Source organism: Amia ocellicauda, chromosome 13, assembly GCF_036373705.1.
Source record: "Amia ocellicauda isolate fAmiCal2 chromosome 13, fAmiCal2.hap1, whole genome shotgun sequence".
NCBI classification, from domain to species: domain Eukaryota; kingdom Metazoa; phylum Chordata; class Actinopteri; order Amiiformes; family Amiidae; genus Amia; species Amia ocellicauda.
In genome coordinates this window covers 7,885,590-7,903,745 of record NC_089862.1, presented here as the reverse complement: position 1 = coordinate 7,903,745, position 18,156 = coordinate 7,885,590, and the positions used below count along the sequence as shown (strand labels likewise).

Here is an 18,156-nt window from a genome sequence, read left to right as displayed (position 1 = left end):
ACGGAAAGGAAAAGGATGACGATCATGGACCCAATTTTTGCAGATCTAATTGGTAAAGAAAGCTTTATCATAAGCTTTATCTATAGAATGTCCCCAGTTTAACTGATTCTTACTGGTTTGGGATTCCAGATCCCTGTGACCATTATTCAATTTGTGACCTGAAAGCGGTCAACATATCTTGTATGGTAATGGGTTTCTTCTTTACCTCCTGCAACATATGTCATCATGTTCTTGCTGCTGGGTAGTGGGATGCAGCACACATTTCCCACTGTCAATTTCCACCCGGATATCCAGCTCAAAATCAATGTTCCTCTCGGTGGCGGAGCTCATGATGCTCCTGTTGGCAGGGGTCCCCGGCCAGCGCTCACTGAACAGCTGGCTCACCGCAGCAAACCCGGAGGACTTCTTACGGGGCGTTTGTCTGTAAGCAGAGGAACACTGTCATTAGCTGTGCAAGTTTAATAGAAAGCAAAATGAATTCCATACCTATGTGATTAAAATAGTTTGTGATTTAATGCAGAATATGTATGTATATATGCAGCCCCATGTTAGCAGGGAATGCGTTTCATTTGACCATCTCAGCAGATTTCTGTTGCATGTATTTATCTGTAAGCATGGCATTATACTCTTCACAGTCATAACAAGCAAATAAAAAATAAAAAAATGCACAAGCCTGAAATGCAGAATTATTTGATTTTCATGTGCATTTGTCTGTGCTAATGTTTCCCTAAACATACATACAAGCCAAAAATACATTATACCATACAGCAGGAAATATTGGCTGGTATTAAATTTGAAAAATCTGTTACATGGAGAAATACGGATGTAATTTTAATTGTTGATAAAAACATTAACACAAACATACTTTAAATACAAGAGACATTCTAACATGTTTTAATGATAAAATCAGTAGTTATTTTCCACAGACCATCTAACCGCTTAAAATTATGTATCAAATCTGCCAATAAAACCAAAATAAATTCCACAAAAATCTCCCGATAGCCTATATGGTACATAACCCCAAACCGTGCAGTTTCTTAAAAAATAAAAACCTGTGCCTTGCTGTGCTTTTATATCACTGCTTGTTTATATTTTTAATTTTAGACAATCATGTAACTTCTTACAACTCTATCAGGTCTCCGAGTCCCTAAGAGTGCAAAGCATAAAATGTATGTTGAAATCAAATAAAGATCAAATATTCAGGGTACTACATGTAATTTCATAAAATCACTGATTTCTGTTCACTAGTTATATTTGAGTGAAACGTATAAAACGTCTTTCGATCTACACTCTGGTAAGGCAGGGAAGAAAAGAGCAGGGCTCACATTGTCCTCCTGTAGGTGTAGGACGGCCTCTCTCTCTCAAACTCCTCATCTTTGTCAGAGTCCTCACTTGAAGACAAGGAGCTGTCCTCTCGCCGGCTGTCCTCATGCTGGAAGGGAATGCTTGGTGAGAAGACGGCGGGGGTGGTTGCGGGTGTACTGAACACTGAAAATGATCCATCACTAACAGATGGGAAATGAGGTGGCTCGTCAATGGCGACAGACAACAGGTCCATTTCTGTCTCCTCCGGAAACTGATTGCCGCATGAAAAAAGTCAAAATTCATAGTTAATTGGCGGTCAGCAGACCGTGGTCATATATCACAATTCCCTCTCAAGCAGATATTTGCCAAGATGTCTTTACTACTAGAATCGCACATCTGGACAAGAGCCCAAAGTGTTTAATGCTTTATTTCATAAAGGTGTATTGTATGTAAAAGCTAACTAAGCAAATTATCATGTGACTCACAGGAAAAATAAAATAAGTATTTTCCATTTTAATTGTTTTGAAATGTGTCAATATAATTAATAAATGTTTTCTTGTAGTTTTATTTCATACAATAGTTAATAAATGTATCTCAGTCCAATTCTAGAGTTTGGCTCATATCTGCTGGTATTATTTTTTGAGAGGTCTTTGGTTTTGTTTGGTTTTGGTGCTCAAAGTTCATGCACATTTCTTTGAGCAGACAGAAGCGTTCAGACAAAGAATGAATGAGAAGTGATGCAGTGAAGAAACTCACTCGAGACCATGATGACGAAGCCTCAGCGAAAGCTGAAGACACCCATTTCCCAAGAGAAACCTGTGTGTACTGAATGTGTGACCTCATATTGAGTAGATTAGCTATCCATCAGTTTCCAAACAATCTTTAAAAACTGGGAAAACCTAGTTTTCAAAATCCATCAAATTTGCCTTAACAGCTATAACAGCTGCTTACTGGAAACACTAATTTGATTTGTAATAAATACTGCCAACTGGAATGGATACTTAGATGTGTAAATACATTAAATAAAAAAGTGAATACAGAGAAAGTCAAAGATGAATAGCAGACCCTCATATTAAAGAGAAAAGGCCAAGGGGAGAGATCACCAACTCTGAATCAGAACAGTCAGTGAGATTAGGCTTTACATGCAAATTCAAAATACCTTAAGAATATGTAGAATTCTAGAACAAGATAATTATGTAAGGCAGATGATAATCGAATCTGAATGTAGTATCACTTTCCTGGCTTATGCACATATTAATTTGAGTTTAAAAAGTGACCATCATATTCTGTTTTTATGTGTGCAACTTCAAAGTAAAATGCCGTTATAACAATACAATACTCCTCAAGGCAAAATATCAGGGCATATTTTGAGGCAGAATATCAGTGGTGCACAGTTTGTGATCTATTTTTCTAAAAAGAAGCTACTAAATATAAATTCATTTCAAACTATTTAGTAAAACAAAATAATCACTTTTAGTGAATTTTATAAAATGCATATATAATTATTAATTGTTATTGATGTCTGTAAGGATAGTCTTGAAGAAGGGTATTCTGTATATTCTTTTGTATTGAATATGCACGTTCAGGAAAGTCAAGATTTTTCGGTTAGGATTTTTTTGTTAGTTGGCCAGGAAAATTAATTTATTTATTCTATTTTCATTGGTTGGACACTTCTTACGAATACCTTGAAACACATTTCTCCAGGACTGACAGGAAGACTTGAAATGTCGAAATCCAGATTATTTATCTTTAAAAAAGATTAATACAATTAAGTCAAAATGAAAAACTTCAAAAGAAACTCAACTGGAAGCTATGACAAAGCCGACACTGTAATTGCTCCCAATGCGTTATAAATGGGAAACAAATGTATTTACTGTTTTTGGAACTTAATACGGGAAGGAAAACAGATTTTCTTGGTTCCAAAATGTAATTCATAAACTGCATAGCCGCAAAAACAAAACAAAAATGTTGAATTAATATTAAAACATCCAAAGGAAGCTGCATTAAATTGCAAGACATTTGACTATAATCTTGAATTGGATTTCAATTGCAAATAAATGAATTATACACCTCAGGAATTTAAGTGACCATTGCTTTTCTCTTGTGTGCTACAAAGAGAAATCTCATTTGGAATTACTGAATTAATAACTCATTTGCAATATAGACAGGCACTATCATGTCCAGCAATATAACTAATTCAGTAGGTTTATCTATGAATGAGCACATGGACTATATTGGTTTCTCGATACAGCACCCCTGACACCATTTAAATTTATAACCAGCAAGACTTTAATTTACAGAAACACTGTCAAATACTTCATAGCTCAGTATGCCAAAAGGCAGACTTTGGCCACTGTATTGATAAAGCCCGACTAGCTATCTACCCAGCTGCTTAGCTCTGAGCACAAACTGTCAAAATCCTGTTCAGCATATTTGTTTTGAATGGACTGTATGACATGGAGGAATGTGGATATGGATGATGTTGCGAATACAGTTCAGAGTTCCTTGGTTACTACAGTAAAAAAAAGGTTTTCAAAATGCACTGTTTGCCATTTTGTACCGTGTCCTGTATGTTGAAGGTGACTCGAGGTCCAGGAGAGGAGGCATCCACTCTGATTTCTGGGAGGTCTTCTACATCACCAATTCTAGTGTTGATGAACACAAATCAACATGAAATAAAAACTCCCTGCTCTTTCACAGAGAATCTTTCCAAACACGACATCAGCATTTTTAAACAAGATAAGAAAATAGCTGCTACAGTACAGTACTTCCGGACAAAATGTTTGAGTACACAGTCAAGTACCCAAGACTTGACCACAATTAACATACTGTTTCAAGACGAAAGCTATCATTATTAACGTCAGCTGCACAAGCCCTGAATTTATGTTAAAAGCATATTCATTATATAACTACTACTTTATACAGTGCAGATGTTTACATATACATACGTGTGTGAAGCATACATTACCTTGCCCTTTCCATTCTCTTCAGTGGAGGTCTCCCTGCAGCTGCAATACTTTTTGAGCGGTTATAGCTGGGTTTGTATCCTAGACCCCATTTATCTTTTAAAGAAGCAGCCTGTTGAAACACCATTGACAAAATGTCAAATTGATACATCGCAAACTTCTCACTGTGAAATACATAACTTGTGTCATCATCTTAAATGCATTTCAAAGTTAAGGCTTTGGCCTTGTCCTGCTGAAATGTAATTTCAACAATCCAGAATAGATTCTTGGCTGTTTTCCCCTAGGATTCACCTGTATTTAGCACCATCCATTGCCCCCTCATTCTTGACAAGTTTCCAATTCCCTACTGATGAGAAGCATCCCCCTTATCACGATGCTGTCCCCACCATGCCTGATAGTTGAGGTAGTGTTGACTGGGTGATGCGTCATGCTTGGCTTGGGCCAGATGTAATGCCTTGAATTTGGCTGGCCTGAACTCAAAACTTTTGCAGTATCATTTATATGCTTTGTCACTAACTTCAAGTTTACGAAAGGGTCAGTAATTATTCAGTATTTGCTGCTTTCTTGCCACTCGCTCACACAGGTCAGCTTTTTGTAGGGAATGGGATATTGTTGATGTATGAACACTGACTCCCATGTCAGATGTAGAACTCCGAGAACAAAGTCACTGCTGGCTTTACATTGGCATCCTTAACCAGTTTCCTGCTCAAGTTTGGACAGGTGTCCTGATCTAGGTAGTGACTGGGTGTTGTGACGCATATTGCACTTCTTAATATTGGTCTTGGTCACTGAATTGAGTGACTTTGAATTTTTTGTGTAACCTTCTCCTGATCTGTGCTTCTCTACCACTTTCCCCCCCCACTTGTTCAGAAAACTCCTCGGTCTTCCTGGTTGGTTTGGCATATCAATATGCGAAATTCAATATTTAACTGAGGAAACATCCAGAAAGCTTTACTCAAGTCGAGTCAAGTTAAAACCCATTGATTACACAGAAAGAGACCATAACACTGATTTTGTAACCTTTCAAACAAATATTTTGCACCTGAACTGATTTAGGGTTGCCATAGCAAATGGGTTAAAAAAATTCTAATTTTCTTTTAAAATCTAACTTTATTTACTTAATATCAGCATGTTTTGCTTCATCAGTTTGGATTAGATGGTATCTAAATATAAAGTGGAAAAGTTTCATTATCGCAAACTCGGACAGCAACACAACCAGGAAACTTTACAGGGGGGTGAATACTTTTGCAAGGGACTGTTTGCAACCATGCTAAAATTCAAACAGATCCTTTCAGGTCTCTCTCTCTTTTCACAGAATCACTGACCCTCATGCTGGATCGCCTCAGCTTTTTCCGAACATCTCTTCTGATGTCATTCACAGCCACAGACTCCAGCTGCTGATAGCGCTGGATTTCCTGGTTAATTGTCCCTTCACTTGCCCCTAGTTTCCTGAATACAAAAAAAAAGGAGAAAGGAAAGAAAAGATAAGCAAGTTTAACACATGAACTGATCTGGGGATGGCAGTGTTATGTAACAGGGATAATGGAAAACTAACTTTAGGTCGTCGATCACTTTGGCTTGCTCATTCAGCTCCCGGATGTCCACTAAACGTTTAGTGATTTTCCTCCCTCTGCCATCGTTAACCTGGTTCCCAACTGCACCCTGACGCCGATGATCAATGGGCTCCTGTATGAGCAACCCAGAACAAACGGGAGAGTGAAAGAGAGAGAGAGAGAGAGTGAGTGAGCGAGCAAGAGTTCTATATAATCTTCTCTGCATTCAGGTTACTCAACCAAAAGCAACCATTGCATCACCCAAACATGCAAAAATCTGAAGTAAAATTAAAAGCACCAGCACCAGGTAGAAAGCTAACAACCAATTATTTGCCTGTATCATCCCTAGTGAATGTCGCTAATGAAAAATTGTCCTTAGTGACATACAGAGGGTTATATAACTTCAACTACTATATATATTTTATTGTTTCAGATCTCAGAGAAAAATTGAAGTTTCATGCATTGAGTTTTCTATCCATACAGGAGACATCTTCGTTTGCATCTCACTACTCCATTGAGGATCAAGGTGCAAAAGTTTGCTTCACAACAGAGACATTTCTGAAGGCACAGCCTACACTGATGACTCAGATTATTATTATTATTATTATTATTGTCTCTAATAAAAATAAGCCTGACCTATTTATCTGGGGGGAAAAGTGAAATAACATGAAATACAAGTACCAGTTTCAAATTAAATGAAGACCCTTTGATCAATGTGGATCATCTTACACATGACATGAGACCAAATTATCAGCTCTCCAAAACGTATACTGCATGTTCCCCTATCTTATACAGTGAGGGAAAAAAGTATTTGATCCCCTGCTGATTTTGTACGTTTGCCCACTGACAAAGAAATGATCAGTCTATAATTTTAATGGTAGGTGTATTTTAACAGTGAGAGACAGAATAAAAACAAAAAAATCCAGAAAAACACATTTCAAAAAAGTTATAAATTGATTTGCATGTTAATGAGGGAAATAAGTATTTGACCCCTTCGACTTAGTACTTGGTGGCAAAACCCTTGTTGGCAATCACAGAGGTCAGACGTTTCTTGTAGTTGGCCACCAGGTTTGCACACATCTCAGGAGGGATTTTGTCCCACTCCTCTTTGCAGATCCTCTCCAAGTCATTAAGGTTTCGAGGCTGACGTTTGGCAACTCGAACCTTCAGCTCCCTCCACAGATTTTCTATGGGATTAAGGTCTGGAGACTGGCTAGGCCACTCCAGGACCTTAATGTGCTTCTTCTTGAGCCACTCTTTTGTTGCCTTGGCTGTGTGTTTTGGGTCATTGTCATGCTGGAATACCCATCCACGACCCATTTTCAATGCCCTGGCTGAGGGAAGGAGGTTCTCACCCAAGATTTGACGGTACATGGCCCCGTCCATTGTCCCTTTGATGCGGTGCAGTTGTCCTGTCCCCTTAGCAGAAAAACACCCCAAAGCATAATGTTTCCACCTCCATGTTTGACGGTGGGGATGGTGTTCTTGGGGTCATTCCTCCTCCTCCAAACACGGCGAGTTGAGTTGATGCCAAAGAGCTCGATTTTGGTCTCATCTGACCACAACACTTTCACCCAGTTCTCCTCTGAATCATTCAGATGTTGGCAAACTTCAGACGGGCCTGTACATGTGCTTTCTTGAGCAGGGGGACCTTGCGGGCGCTGCAGGATTTCAGTCCTTCACGGCGTAGTGTGTTACCAATTGTTTTCTTGGTGACTATGGTCCCAGCTGCCTTGAGATCATTAACAAGATCCTCCCGTGTAGTCTGGGCTGATTCCTCACCGTTCTCATGATCAATGAAACTGCACGAGGTGAGATCTTGCATGGAACCCCAGACCAAGTGAGACAGACAGTTATTTTACGTTTCTTCCATTTGCGAATAATCGCACCAACTGTTGTCACCTTTTCACCAAGCTGCTTGGCGATGGTCTTGTAGCCCATTCCAGCCTTGTGTAGGTCTACAATCTTGTCCCTGACATCCTTGGACAGCTCTTTGGTCTTGGCCATGGTGGAGAGTTTGGAATCTGATTGATTGATTGCTTCTGTGGACAAGTGTCTTTTATACAGGTAACGAGCTGAGATTAGGAGCACTCCCTTTAAGAGAGTGCTCCTAATCTCAGCTCGTTACCTGTATAAAAGACACCTGGGAGCCAGAAATCTTGCTGATTGATAGGGGATCAAATACTTATTTCCCTCATTAACATGCAAATCAATTTATAACTTTTTTGAAATGCATTTTTCTGGATTTTTTTGTTGTTATTCTGTCTCTCACTGTTAAAATACACCTACCATTAAAATTATAGACTGATCATTTCTTTGTCAGTGGGCAAACGTCCAAAATCAGCAGGGGATCAAATACTTTTTTCCCTCACTGTAAGCTTTGTGCACATTTTTGGTCTCATATAATATGAACTCTAGGCACTGTATGCTGCAGAACTATGAACCAATTAGAATCTAGAGATAGCCCTGTTTAGAACCCCTTAGACCGATTACCAGAATGATCAGAACAGTAATGCATTGTGAAGGGAAAACTATTCAAATAAATTAATAAACAGCTGCAAAGCATTTGAAGTTATACACCCACTGACAGAAACACCGGAGGAAAACCCCTTTACATCGGACAGTGATTCCAGCCCTTGCAGAAGAAATGACAACGTGTCTGCTACATACACATCCCCACGAGAGAGGTCTGGATGCTCTAGAGTTGGACTCTTTAGATAGGGCGCTGTCAGAGGCTGCAGAGGCATTGAGAAACTCGGCTGGAAACGAGAACCTCTGCGTTTTAGGACTCAGTCCAAGAAGGTGGTTTACAAGGCGCCGCTTGAATGTCAGCCTAGGGCTGTCTCCCGAAACTGCAGATCCATCTACATTCTGAATGGCAAAGAACGAAGTGAGGAATTGCAACTCCTCAGGTTGTCACCTGGCAAAAATGCGAATAAAAGCTACAAGCACTACAGAACAAAACAGAAACTCACAGAAATAATTGAAATCAGGGTAAAAAGAAACAAAAATGAACAACTATGCACAATACACAATAGTGGCCTTGATCTGTAAGGAAGACTGGTTATTCAGGGACTATTCACAGACCACAGTGTACATCTGAAACTACATACAATTCTTCTGGCAAAACATTATGGGAGAAAGCCTGACCGTGTGAACGGTGGGAGACATGGTGTCCGGCTCGTCCTCATCAGACAGGTCTGCCATATTGATGGAGTTGAGATCAGCAATATCATCCACGTCCTCTTCCCCAGTCAAGGAGGTCAAGGTGTTGCCCAGGGCGTTCAGTCTCTTGCCGATGTTGGGATCCATATGGACATCGATACCACACATCTTCCATAGGACATTCAGAGTCCAAGTCCCAGCACTGCTGCTCTCTGGGAACAAACACAAACATCACTATATACTATATACTTCAACTTACAGACAATTCACCAAGATTGCTAAAAACACACTAAAACATGCATACATATATATCACACACACACACACACACACACAATTACGGCATTGATATTTTAAGCTCGCTTTATACAACTGAAACTACATACATCTTTTAAAATCTGCAGACAGCAACAGTCATTTGAAATGAGCTTATTCAATGAGCCAACAGATTTAAAAAGTTACTTCTTAACCAATGTCTTATTTTCCCCCTGTGGAAGATTACACTGCAAATGTTAACTATAACTCTTCTACCATAGATCTCACAATGAAGATTTACTCCCACGAAAGACTGAATTAACTTTTTTAATTATATTTGTCATTCACTCCAACTGTCCAGTGATGACTTTACAAATGAACCAGTGTGTTACTTACCTGCTGAAGGCTGCCCTGTAGTTCTTGAGCACACTTCATACGTTCCATCAGGTACAAGGCCTATAAATACACAAAAAGGTGATAAGTTTACAAACAAACACATTATAGCCCATGCACCTAATCTCACATAGGACATAAGTGATGGGTTATACAGTCACAACTATTTTAATATTATTTTTCATACAAAAACACCAGATGAAAAAGAAAAACTCTACAGCCGCCCAGGATACCCAGTGGAGGAATGAAAGTACAGAACTCACAAGCATTCATGACTATGTCTCCCCTCACTTCTGGTTTCCAGTCGTCCCAGGAGGTCTCAAAGCCCTCAGCAAACCGAATGCAGAAGTTTTTGAAGTGACCTTTGCTGACCAGAGACTCAGAGGAGCAGGCGGTGATGAGGGTGCTCTCAATGGTGAGCACCAGGGCCGAGCCCGTGTCAAAATCAATGCTGTGGTTGGTCTGAAATTCGAGAATAGGAGAGGCGTCGGTTAATGGACCGAAATGTGCACAAGCGGAGAAAAATAAATGTTATGGTGCATTTTGAAGAGTAGTTGTGGGTTACTTTTTTTTCACATTTTTTCTGTCCTACAGATCTGCCGGCCCCTTCACAACTGGGTAAAATGATGCCTTCGATAACTGGTAAATGTCCTTTCTAAGGAAATAAGGGATAAAACTGTAATTTTGTTTAACATTAAGTGCTTCCAATCTACATTTCCTTCTAAATAAATGTAATTATCCATCGTTGAAAGCTTATCTTAAACTTCAGAAGTTTTCAATGCAGTAGAATTTTTAATCTCAAGATAAACTTAATACAAACCCTCACTATACATACACAAACAACAGCATGGATCTATTTACAGTGAGATAAAAAAATAACTAGTACTGCCCTCAAAGTTTATATATATTTTATATACATTAAGCCCAATATCAAACAGTAAAATCTCTTGTTTTGGTTGCAGTGCCACATGCAATAACCACCATCTAATGCAAATAGTAATAAAATAATGCAAAGGCTGTATTTAAGGTTCAGAAACAATTGGTTATTACTTTTGGAAATATTTCTAAAAAAAAATAAAAAAAATTGAAGTACAGGAATTACTAGCAGTTCAAGAATTTTTCCATTTGACACATTCAGTCTTGTACCTGCGAGGCGCTGGTAATAGGTAAGCAGATCCCTAGATCGTTCACTGTGAGCTGGAGGAAAAGGGTACTGAACGCCTGTGCCGAGGTTTGCTGGATACCAGGCAACTTATCCACCACTTCTTTAGTCGCCACGTGGATGTCCTTATTCAGTGCCAATCGCTGCTCGTTCCAGTTGTCATACGCAGCCTTGTAGTTCAGCCAGAAGAGCACAGCTTTGAAAGAGAACAAAATTTTAAATGAATAGACTAATACAGTCTGGACAGACCTGTGGTTGAATACAATACAAATTAAATTACAGGTTTAAACTGGAATGACAGGGAAACTCACCCCTATCGAAAGCCACAGGCTGGGCAAACACGATGGGCCTGTTCAGAGTGATGAGCACAGCCTCCTTGTCAGAGGAGCCACTGATCTCTTCCTGCAGGGCATTTCTCAGGCCTATCCGCGTCCGGAAATAGGCAACCTGGTGGAAGTCTGACCCTGCCTCTTCATAAACCTGTGAAAAGGCAGCACACGCATCAGACATCTCCCCAGCCTTCGCTTTGCCATATAGAAGTGCAGACCAATCTAATATCTAATATCAACCATGGTTGACACAGTTTGGGGTGTAGCTCAGAATTAAGTATACATACAAAACGACTGGCGCCCTCTACTGGAGCCTTCATGCTCCAAAAGGCTAACGCCTAATATAATAATAAATACAACTATATATAATAACAAGTACAATTTTTAAAATAACGTGACATTCATGGGAAACATTTATTTCCATTTTCAAATGGAGATGAAAGCTGTGTGCCTTAAAAAAAAAAAAAAAAAAAAAAAGAGGATCTAGTTATTGGCTGACCTGATGTTTAACAATTTGCCCCAATGCCAGATGCAGGTCCACTTGACATTTCCCAAAGAGCTTCAGGTAGCTGCTGCTGCCAGGCTGTGCTTTGCACTGGATCCTATTGGAGAGCTCCAGCTCGATCAGTCCCGTCTCGAACCGCACCGCTCTCATCGAAGGGGTGGTAGCTGTAACCTGGATCCCCTGGTTTAATTACAGCACTCTTCAGGTTACATACATTTCCCCAAAAGGTTTCCCTTCACTGTAATCAAATATCAAAACCTAGCATAGCTATCCAAATCAATATTGTATTATATCAATACAAAAAAATCAAATAATTTTGTGATTGTTCTAATTGTGAGAGTCTATATCTGTACCTTAAACATGAGATTCAAGGAATACAGCAGGATCTTCGGTTTATCTCCATCAGTTGAAATGTCATGCTCATTCCACAGGGGAATAGGCTGCTCCCCTCCTGCAGGAAGAAGAAAAAAACACGGAGAATGAAGGATTTCATGAACACCTCAATTTGCACTGGATCAGGCAGGGTCTGTTTCATTTGAACTCTAAACAGATGTAAACCCTTGTAAACACTGAAGCAAAGGGCAAACCTAGTACTGTGTAGGTACTGAAGCCCACATCAAGTGAGAAAAACCAGTCCAAACCTCATACATACTGAAAACACAAAGCCTTGCTCAAACCTGAAACTTTCTGGATCACTTCATTCACTTCCTTCATGAAGACCTTTTGAAGAAATACCAGGTGGTTCAACAGATCTGTTGTTAAGTTGTGCTCAAAGGAACCAATCTGTAAAATAAAATAAAAATAATAATTCAGACAACAAAATCTTAATATGAAAGGATGCCCACGATGGTCCCTCCAGAGCTCTGTGGATCACCTCAGCCACGCAGCGCAGGTAGTTGCCCTGGAGGTAGTTGCCCTGCTTGGCGGTCAAGTCGTCTGCACACCAGGTTTGATCCGTGTGGCTCTCGTGTTCTTCCATGATGTATTCTCCAGACATGGTGACCGGGGGCAGGTTGAGACTGGCTGACGGAGGCATCGTGGACATGTCCACTGGGGACACCTTAGACTGAAACCGTAGCTTGTGGTTGGGCAGCTCAAATGTAAACCTAGTTTGTGCACCTTTACAGATGGAAAAAAAGAACAACAGTAGTCTTTAGGGAAACTGAAATGATCCTAAAATGATGGGTTTTATGTGTTTATCGTTTTTATAGTAAGATATTGTAGATTTTGTCCCTTTTTTTGTGGGATTACTTGCACAATTTCCACTGCACATTAACCCCCTCTGTTGTTGGAAAGGAAAGAATGACTCAATTACCGGTCATGCCATGACTCTTCATGCGGCCCATTTTGTACTCGGCTTTGAGAGATGGCAACAGCGCAGCTCCAATCGTGATGCCATCCAGCATGGCACTGAACTTCAGGACAATTGGCTTCTTCTCCAGTCCCTCTGGCAGCTGAGGAAACTCATTGGCTTCAACTGGGGTCTGATTCACACTCGAGGAGGTCTTATCAGAGGGCAGGGGAGTTGAAATATCCTCTCTATTGGGCGGAGGACTGTTTATATATTAAAAAAAAGACAAAAAAAAAAAAGGATTAGCAGGAATCATTCCAGAAGATATGTTGTTTTTGTTTTTTCTTGGACAGCAAATACAGAAAATCACCCATTTTGTTCTAGTTTTTAAATAGCATAATGCAATCTGAGTCCTTTATGAGAAGTTATATACAGATTTTTAGATTTAAAGTTAAAACATTAATTTTACCATAACTTGCATTCAAGATCACAGGTACATGCACCATATCGGCCCCTCAACACCCAGTGTTATAAGTCTCTCTGCTTACACTGTAGAGGGCTGTCGGATGAGGTCTGAGATCTGCTTGGAGAGCTGGTGAGAGCTGCGGACCATCATGCTGTGCAGCGTGGCCGGATGCTGGGGGATGTTGATGATGATGGCACCCACTTTGATGACAGCGGCATTGTTTGTTTTCAGTCCCCTCTGGGCACTATACAGTGCTTGAGATTTAGCAATGTTGCATTTTACTACAGTTCTGAAATCAACAACAACAATTTTATATCTTTCAGGATTCTTAGGATGCATCTGATTATTTTTCAGTGAAATGCAGGCCGTTAACATAGCAACATTAGAAGTACAAATCAGCAAAGCAAATTAGACAATTTAGGTGGTTTAGTAGAAACCAGCTGCAAGCATTAACATTAGACTTACTGTAAACATATAACAAGCAAATGCTTATAAGGTTATGTGGGGGGTGGGGGGCAGAGCAGGGGAAACAGTACTAGAAAACAATGACAAAAATGGAGGAGAAAACTATACATATATTAACTATTTATCTATTTATTAAAACCACCATGTGACAGGCCAGCCCTGTCAGAGACACAGCTGTAGATGGGGGAAGAGTTGTTTCCCGTCAGCATCAGCAGCTGCGTTCGGTGGGATTTAGACCTTTGTTTTGTTAATTTGTTTCATTAATTGATTCCTCCCAGGAGTTTGAAGGCTCCTCCATCGGGAGGATATCGTTCATTTCTTTCTGCTTGAATAAAAATGCGTTAGCTACAACCGAACCCTCTGTGCCCTCTACTCCCTGTTACACAGCATGTAAACATCTTGTTCTATACATCCCTTTAAAATGCATGAAAAAGTAGCCAATACAGTATAGAAGAACTGCTTCCGTCTTCTAGAGATGCGTAGTTATTGCTTTTCTTTATGCTGTGTGATCCCTTGAGCAGTACACTCCTTATGTTGTATTTGTTCTGGTTTGTAGTTCTGGATGCTGGATTGCAAATCGGGATCATTTAATTGTTGATTTAACCAAACTGAGACCATGGGCTGAATTTAATAACAATGGGCTGGAACAATTAGCTTGATGTTGAATAAAACTTGGCATAATGATAGGGTCTTATGCAGAAGATGGCTGTGTAGGTTCATGTTCTCAGTTGTCAGAAATTACATTTATTGGAGAAAGAGTGAGCCCATAGAAGGAAGTATTATTCATAAAGTCAAACACAACAACAACAAAAGGGAACCATCATTAGCAGTTGCACGATGACATCTTGATTAACTGCCCACTAAGTCAGTCCCTGCTCTCCATTTCCTACAGCTATTTTTAATCTCCAATACAATTACTTGTGAAATAGAAGTTAGTAATGAAATAAACAGTCACACAATGAAACCTACATGATTAAAATAAAAAATCTCCAAATTGCTTTCAGTAAAAAGCAAAATAAAACATTTTTCAGAAAAATGTCTCACGAACATAAGATACACTGTTCGGAGTATTTAGATTAACAAAAATTTCCCTTTAAAGGAATAGATACTAATGTGCACTATTGGTTAACATTTTTGCTTGTGGTTTTAGCGTGCATTCTCTGTAGTTTCCGTTTAAAATGTAATTTTTCACAGTAAATCACAAACATGGCACAGCTTGAAGAAAACCAACTCAAAGCTAATTCATAAGAAATGACCCTAAACCTATGCCTATGTGTATAACATTTCACTAACAGGGCTTAATGTGTCAAGGGATTTCAATGTGTTTCTGCAAAACTTTTGATTACTGAAAATGTACATTTTAAATATGCAAAACTACTTTAAATGTCGGGTTTGTGTCACATGAAATATCAGTTTTCTACATAAATTTAATCTTTAAAATCTAATGGTCATACATGTAACTTCTGTAGTAGGGAATATTATAATTAGCCAGTAACTGATGTGTTCATTAATTTAATATGTTCAAGATCTGATGCATTAGCTTGATTATTATCTTGAGAAACTGATAGCCAAGCCAACTTGCAGTTTGATTTGCTCACATGGCCCTACCAATGGTCAAATTAAAAACACTTTTCTTAATGAGAATAATCTGTATTACTCAAGCCGTAGTTCTCCATAGCAGTGTAAATCCCTTCAGATTCAGTGGCCAAATTAGCATTAGTCTTAATCTCTTGTGAGTCAGTTGAAAAATGCTAAATCAAATCAAAGAAAATGGGAACAGAAATAGAAATTCGAGCACCGAGGACAACACGTCTCATCGTTATTAACGGATTAAATACAATCGATTGAAAAATTATGTTTTGCCGATTTGAATACTCTTATTTGTATAAATGTGCACACTTTAATACAAATTCAGAATTTCATTACAGGGGCAAAATATATTTCCGTTGGCTGGAACAGGCATGTTTTATACTACTTTTATTCTTAGCTTATGTGGCAGAGAATAATAAGATGAAAAAGAAGATCTGTAATCTTTTTCAAGATCAAATGGTCACTAGGCTATTAAGACTCCTTTTCATCCCTAAGAGGAAGTTGAAAGGGATATAACAATCATTAATAGTATATGTGCCATGAAAAAGTGTAACTTCATGTAACTTCTACTACTTCCCATGTTTTTTTTAGATTGTATTTCTAAGATACAGGAAAATATCCAAGATATTGAAATTTCAAATTAATAAATAAATACTATAGGGAACTTGTAGAGATTAAATGTAACGGTTAAGATGGAGGGCACACATCAAGATTTTCATTTTTTTTTTTAAATCTAGCTTTGAAAATTAGACTGGCATACAAGCAGATGGTACTTCATCAAATACTATAATTAATGCCATGGCATCATAGATTCCCTTTAGCAGTTTGTTTTAAATTTGTTAAAAGGGATTATTCTAACACAGCACATATGCAAGTATAGCTACTGTCCAAACAAAACAAACTGTCCAAACTGTCCAATACAATTATGATAATTATGATAATTCAGTTGCTGCACGTAATTTCCACAAAACCTACCCGATTTGTTCAACACAAATTCTATGTAAAAAAACTATTTATGATATATGGATCACTAATACAGTTGGAATACTCCTTTTTGTTTTGATTTTAAGTACACACCATTTGGTAATGTATAATGCATTTAAAAAGTGTATGGGGACCCACAGAGTTTTTAAATTATGACGACGTCCCAGACACCTGAATCTTATTGTTTTACCACATAATGCAATCTTAAAAAAATTTAAATCAATAGATACTGTAAATAGTCACCGAAAAAAAAACATAAAATAAGAGAAAAGAAAAGGTTTACCTGGAAATTGTAAAAGCAGTACAATATAACTGAGTAATAAAGCTAGAAAAGCTTTGGTTATAAAAACAGCTCTGTGGGATGAGATGGGATGGTCAAATTCTTTGGAATTTATACTTCTAGTCCTAAGACCACATGACTCATGATTATTTTTATATTCCATACTATCAAGTAATTACAACGGGCCTGATTTGAGGTAGCTTCAATTTAAACTTCAGCATGAATAATTCCCTCCCAGAAAGCTCAGTACTTCTCCACCATTTGATTGGCATTGAACCGCTCACGAGTAAGCGTTGTCATTAGAGGCTGCCTGGGTGGGCTTTCCCAAGTTCATTGCATCAGCATTAGGGGGAGAGGTGGGGTCCACGTACAATAAGATGAGTGTAGACTGACAAACACACAGTGGTGAGGAAACGTCATACAAAATGCACACTATACATCCAAGCTACTATAGCATCACTGTGATGTGTGAACAACAAGCCCTGAGGTGCAGTAGTATAAACATACAGAAACTCTTGTTTGGCAGTGCTGGTAGGAGATGTAGGGAAATCCTCCAGTCTATGCAAGAAGATTGAAGAGAGCCAGAAAATAAAAAGAGAGCAAATAAAAGAATGAACATTCATGCATGAATTTGTCAAACACTATAGCCCATAATATACAGCTGCTCTCACTGCCTTACTCTATTGTTAGAACAGACTTCAGGTTTTATTGTAGTCTGTATTATCATCTTTATCATCATTATTATTTAGAAATTATCATAGTGTTCTTCTAAAGAGAAATCCATATACTAAATACTAAAATGTCCAGATACCACACAGATACCACACAGATTCCACACAGTCTGAAAGAAGAAATATGAACACCTTTCTGAATCAGAAGGTTTCACTGGTGGGTATTTGTATTTTTTTAATCTACGTTTTGTTGATGTCATCCAAACCCTTACTCTTCTGTATTTCTTACAGGTTTCCGTACACGATTCATGCAAGAAATGATGCTGAGCATATTCTCTCACCTAACAGTAATTATTCCCAGTGTCCTCTGTTTCTGATAGAAACCACAGGCAAGAGGTCAAAGAGGCACAGAGGATGCAGCTGGGAGGTCAACCAAACTGAATTGAAACTCTTATGAAGACATATGCATGCATGTCATTTTTTGCTCCCTTTAAGGAGGACCATTCTCAGCTACATTTTAAATTCTCAATTTATTTACAGAGCTATACAGTTGGGGAAAAAGTTTTGTACGTCAAAGAGGTAACATTACCTTAAGGATAAGTAGATGGCTAGTTTTTTTTTTTTTTATATATATATATATATATATAGTATTGCAAATGTTTTGCCAATATATTATAAAGATTTAACAAAAATAGCTGAACAGTAGGCTCATTTTTTATGGTAATATATTTTAACCACAAATTCAGATGTGAAGCTTTCTAACAATGTATGCTGCT

At 38.5% G+C, this 18,156-nt stretch overlaps 1 protein-coding gene across 11 annotated transcripts in view; it reads right to left on the bottom strand.

Annotated features, from left to right (window-relative positions):
• The window catches only part of kiaa1109 (KIAA1109 ortholog), an 86,922-nt gene that overhangs the window by 9,113 nt on the left and 59,653 nt on the right, over positions 1-18,156 (bottom strand). For 3 of the 11 annotated variants that reach the window (XM_066719826.1, XM_066719827.1, XM_066719830.1), the window contains exons 49-69: positions 17,217-17,267; positions 13,473-13,679; positions 12,949-13,187; positions 12,508-12,752; positions 12,311-12,416; positions 11,987-12,084; positions 11,628-11,813; positions 11,111-11,279; positions 10,784-10,995; positions 10,203-10,292; positions 9,901-10,099; positions 9,641-9,700; positions 8,975-9,201; positions 8,495-8,695; positions 5,827-5,957; positions 5,597-5,720; positions 4,274-4,383; positions 3,866-3,950; positions 2,990-3,052; positions 1,326-1,576; positions 206-421 (exon numbers count right to left, since the gene is read on the bottom strand). In XM_066719826.1, coding sequence (XP_066575923.1) covers positions 206-421; positions 1,326-1,576; positions 2,990-3,052; positions 3,866-3,950; positions 4,274-4,383; positions 5,597-5,720; positions 5,827-5,957; positions 8,495-8,695; positions 8,975-9,201; positions 9,641-9,700; positions 9,901-10,099; positions 10,203-10,292; positions 10,784-10,995; positions 11,111-11,279; positions 11,628-11,813; positions 11,987-12,084; positions 12,311-12,416; positions 12,508-12,752; positions 12,949-13,187; positions 13,473-13,679; positions 17,217-17,267 — 3,270 coding nt within the window. The remainder of the gene's footprint in view (positions 1-205; positions 422-1,325; positions 1,577-2,989; positions 3,053-3,865; positions 3,951-4,273; positions 4,384-5,596; positions 5,721-5,826; positions 5,958-8,494; positions 8,696-8,974; positions 9,202-9,640; positions 9,701-9,900; positions 10,100-10,202; positions 10,293-10,783; positions 10,996-11,110; positions 11,280-11,627; positions 11,814-11,986; positions 12,085-12,310; positions 12,417-12,507; positions 12,753-12,948; positions 13,188-13,472; positions 13,680-17,216; positions 17,268-18,156) is intronic. The other 8 variants (XM_066719831.1, XM_066719837.1, XM_066719832.1 and 5 more) reach the window with 7 other exon arrangements.